At 39.0% G+C, this 3,144-nt stretch overlaps 1 protein-coding gene across 1 annotated transcript; it reads right to left on the bottom strand.

Annotated features, from left to right (window-relative positions):
- Positions 1 to 798: 798 nt before the first annotated feature.
- LOC110875741 lies at positions 799 to 2,592 on the bottom strand. The gene is made up of 2 exons (XM_022123945.1): positions 2,089 to 2,592; positions 799 to 1,701 (listed from the first exon to the last, which is right to left on the bottom strand). The coding sequence occupies exons 1-2, from the start codon at positions 2,590 to 2,592 to the stop codon at positions 799 to 801; spliced, it is 1,407 nt and encodes a 468-aa protein (XP_021979637.1).
- Positions 2,593 to 3,144: the final 552 nt, after the last annotated feature.

Raw genomic sequence — 3,144 nt, 5'->3', positions numbered from 1 at the left:
TCTTTTCAGAATAAGCCTTCTCAGATTTCTCACTTTCATCATCCAACACCTGGTCGATAACATTTTTGATAACCTGAGATTCATTCAGCTTAAGATTTAAAGCAGCTTCCACCCCATCTAGATATTTCTGAGTGTAGTGATTCCACATTGGGGGTGGAACGCTCTTGAACACAGGTGTAGCATGTGGCTGTTGAGGGACGATTTGTTCCAAAACATAAGACGAAGCCACATAGCTCATTAACTTTTTATCAATCCTGTCATTTTCTATCTTGGCCAATTCAAGTTCTTTTCTTAGTGATGCAATTGTATCAAGATGATAATTGACTTCTCTTTGTTTATCAAACAATGTAGCTTGTGCCAATTTAGTAGCTTTATCATTTTCAACGCTTTCTTTTTGAATCATCTTAATTGATCTGGCTAAGGTATCATAAGCTTCTTTTAATTGTTCAAGATCAAACTTAATCATGTCTGTATGATGTTTCAATTCCCGATTCTTAGTGTCCTTTTCAAGACACTCCACGCACGGTTGTAAACAACGTTGGCATGGCGTTTCGGAGATTGGAACATCCTTTTCATCAACCTTTTCATCACAATAAGTTTTACCGACATGCTTTGACTCAGATACAGACTGTTTGACAGATTCGACCTCCTGAACTTCAGTTTCCTCTTTGTTAACCGACACCTTATCGACAGACTGTGACTCCTTGGGTTCTGAATCTACCTCTTTAAGGTTTCCCATTAAAGCTTTGTCTGCAATGTCTTTCAGAACTTCTCCGGTCATTTCTTTAGACACGTCAATCACTTCTTCAACAGCTTCTTTCTTCTCCTCAAATCTAGGACAAGATCCGGTTCTTGGTTCCTCGAAATAACCTGCAAAAGAATCAAACAATTAGGAGGCATAACTGATTTCATAGTATAAACTAACTCCTCCTGTTGTGATTGATAGTAGTAAGCTTCAGCTGCTAATTCCTCAACATCTATAACATTTTCCGTAGGAATCTCCTCAACAACTTCAGAAACAACTTCATCAACAACCTCCGGTTCAGTCACTACCTCAGAAATCTCAACCACCTCTGCCATCATTGCCTGATCATCTTTACCAGGGATATATTTATCCCAGCTAAAACCTGCAGCTACCTGTTCATCATCTTGGTTCACAATCAACGCCTTTTCAGGTTTGTTTTCTAACTGTGGCCTTTGAACAGTTTGCTGTTGGTTCGGTCGATGGTAGATTGCCCGTCGATAGTAATCATTGGTGAATGGGTTTTGGTGATTGTTGACTTCACGGTTTGGGCATTCACGTTTAAAGTGACCGCGTTCTTTACACTTGAAACATGTTACTTTCGACTTATCAAATCCCAGCTTCTGATCCGGACCTGATAAACTATTTCTTCCCGTGATTTCCATGAACCTTTGAGCACGATGAACTAGGCTTGCCATACCCCATTTAATGTCAATCAGTTCAAGCTCCTCGGGGTCTATTTGGTCATAGTCCTCCTTTGTCATGTCCGGATTTCCAATTTTCCCCGCAACTAGACCTTCATATGCCTCGAGAACGGAAGCGAGTAGTGCAATATGTTGCTTCGCAGCAGTTTCCGTTATCTCGTTTCCATTTTTGATGTTCACTGCGATATTACACTGTACTCCAGAAACATACGCCTGATGATTAGATCCGGTAGAGCTTTGAGGCGAAGACTGTTCCTGAACTTTGACATTCGGTTCAAAACTCGCAAAAGGTGTAGAACTGCTTGATTGATGAGAACTTGATGCAGCATTTGAAGTGTTATCAGCACTGAATCCTGTATGTATCTTTGGACTTCAAAGATTTGCAACCGAAGGACTGCCTTTGTAATATAAAGATACATCTTGTTGCATGCTAGCAGAATTCATCTTCTTTATCTTCAACAACTCAAGCTCGTGAGCTTCGATCTTTTCAATAAACTCACTCAGATTGTAATTCACAAAATCAGAACTGTTTTTCAGCATCATAAGATAAGTTCCCCACTCGTCATATGGAAGTGCATCACAAAGTTTATCAATCCATTCTTCATTTGTTTTTTTAATTTCTAATCTTCTCATTTCAACTACAAGGTGACAATATCTTTCGATTAACTGTTTCGTTGACTCTCCTTTGATTCCAGTAAAAATATCGAACTCTTTCTTGATAAGTGCCTTTTTGCTCTTGATCATAGAAGCACTTCCTTTAAACTTCAGTTCTAGCGCTTGCCAGATTGACTGTGAACTTTTATCATGTTGTAGCAGTACAAGGATGTCTTCTTTAATGGCTTGTTGCAAGATGCTCACCATTTTCTTTTCAGCTTTAAAATCTGCATGTTCAGTATCTGTAAGACTTCCAATAGTTTTAACCATCCTGAGCCCATCAATTGGAGGTACGTATTTCTTTTCGATCTTCATCCAACACTCAAAATGATTGGCCTGAACCCAGTTTTTAAATCTTCCGGACCATCCAGAATATTCATCTAAGCTCATCAGTTTGGGTGGCTTTTGCATTGTTCCCAATTCATTTTCCAGGTTGACATTCTGTATGATACTAGCTGGACTTTGGATAGCCGCACCACTTCCCGCAAACATGTTGAAAAATCTTGATTATCCATTTCAAACGAGATACCTTTCAAACGAATAGTATAATCTTCAAACGAAATGGTTACTTTCAAACGATAAATTCAAACGGTCATACAACACTTTCAAACGGAAGGTGTGGTTCTTCAAACGGTCTAACTGCTTCAAACTATAGGTTCAAACGGAGCCACATTTCAAACGATGGGACAGGTTTTCAAATGGGATGCTAATGTTCAAACGATGGGACAGGTTTTCAAATGGGATGCTAATGTTCAAACGATGGGACATGTTTCAAACGGTAGGCTAAGGTTCAAACGATGGAACAGATTTCAAACGGTAGGCTAATGTTCAAACCGTGAACACTACTTTCAAACGATGGAACAAGTTTTTCAAACGGTATGCTAATTTTCAAACGATAGGTCAGACTTTCAAATGGACTCCAAGTGTTCGTTCAAACGGAAGGTAGTTTTCAGTCCATTTTTATCTATTTCAGGTTGAATCTAGATCTGATATTCTCAAGGATTGATTAGTAACAATTTTACACACTCTGTCCAAAATTCAGTC

Source organism: Helianthus annuus, chromosome 9 (genome assembly GCF_002127325.2).
Source record: "Helianthus annuus cultivar XRQ/B chromosome 9, HanXRQr2.0-SUNRISE, whole genome shotgun sequence".
In the NCBI taxonomy this organism is placed as follows: domain Eukaryota; kingdom Viridiplantae; phylum Streptophyta; class Magnoliopsida; order Asterales; family Asteraceae; genus Helianthus; species Helianthus annuus.
Note: the sequence above shows the minus strand (reverse complement) of the source record. Positions and strands in the feature narration are given on the sequence as shown.

Coding starts and splice junctions, on each gene's coding strand:
- LOC110875741 (XM_022123945.1), bottom strand. CDS start 2,592: ATGTTTGCGGGAAGTGGTGCGGCTATCCAAAGTCCAGCTAGTATCATA. Junction 1,702..2,088: donor TCGAAAGATATTGTCACCTT/GTAGTTGAAATG, acceptor GTCAAAGTTCAG/GAACAGTCTTCGCCTCAAAG.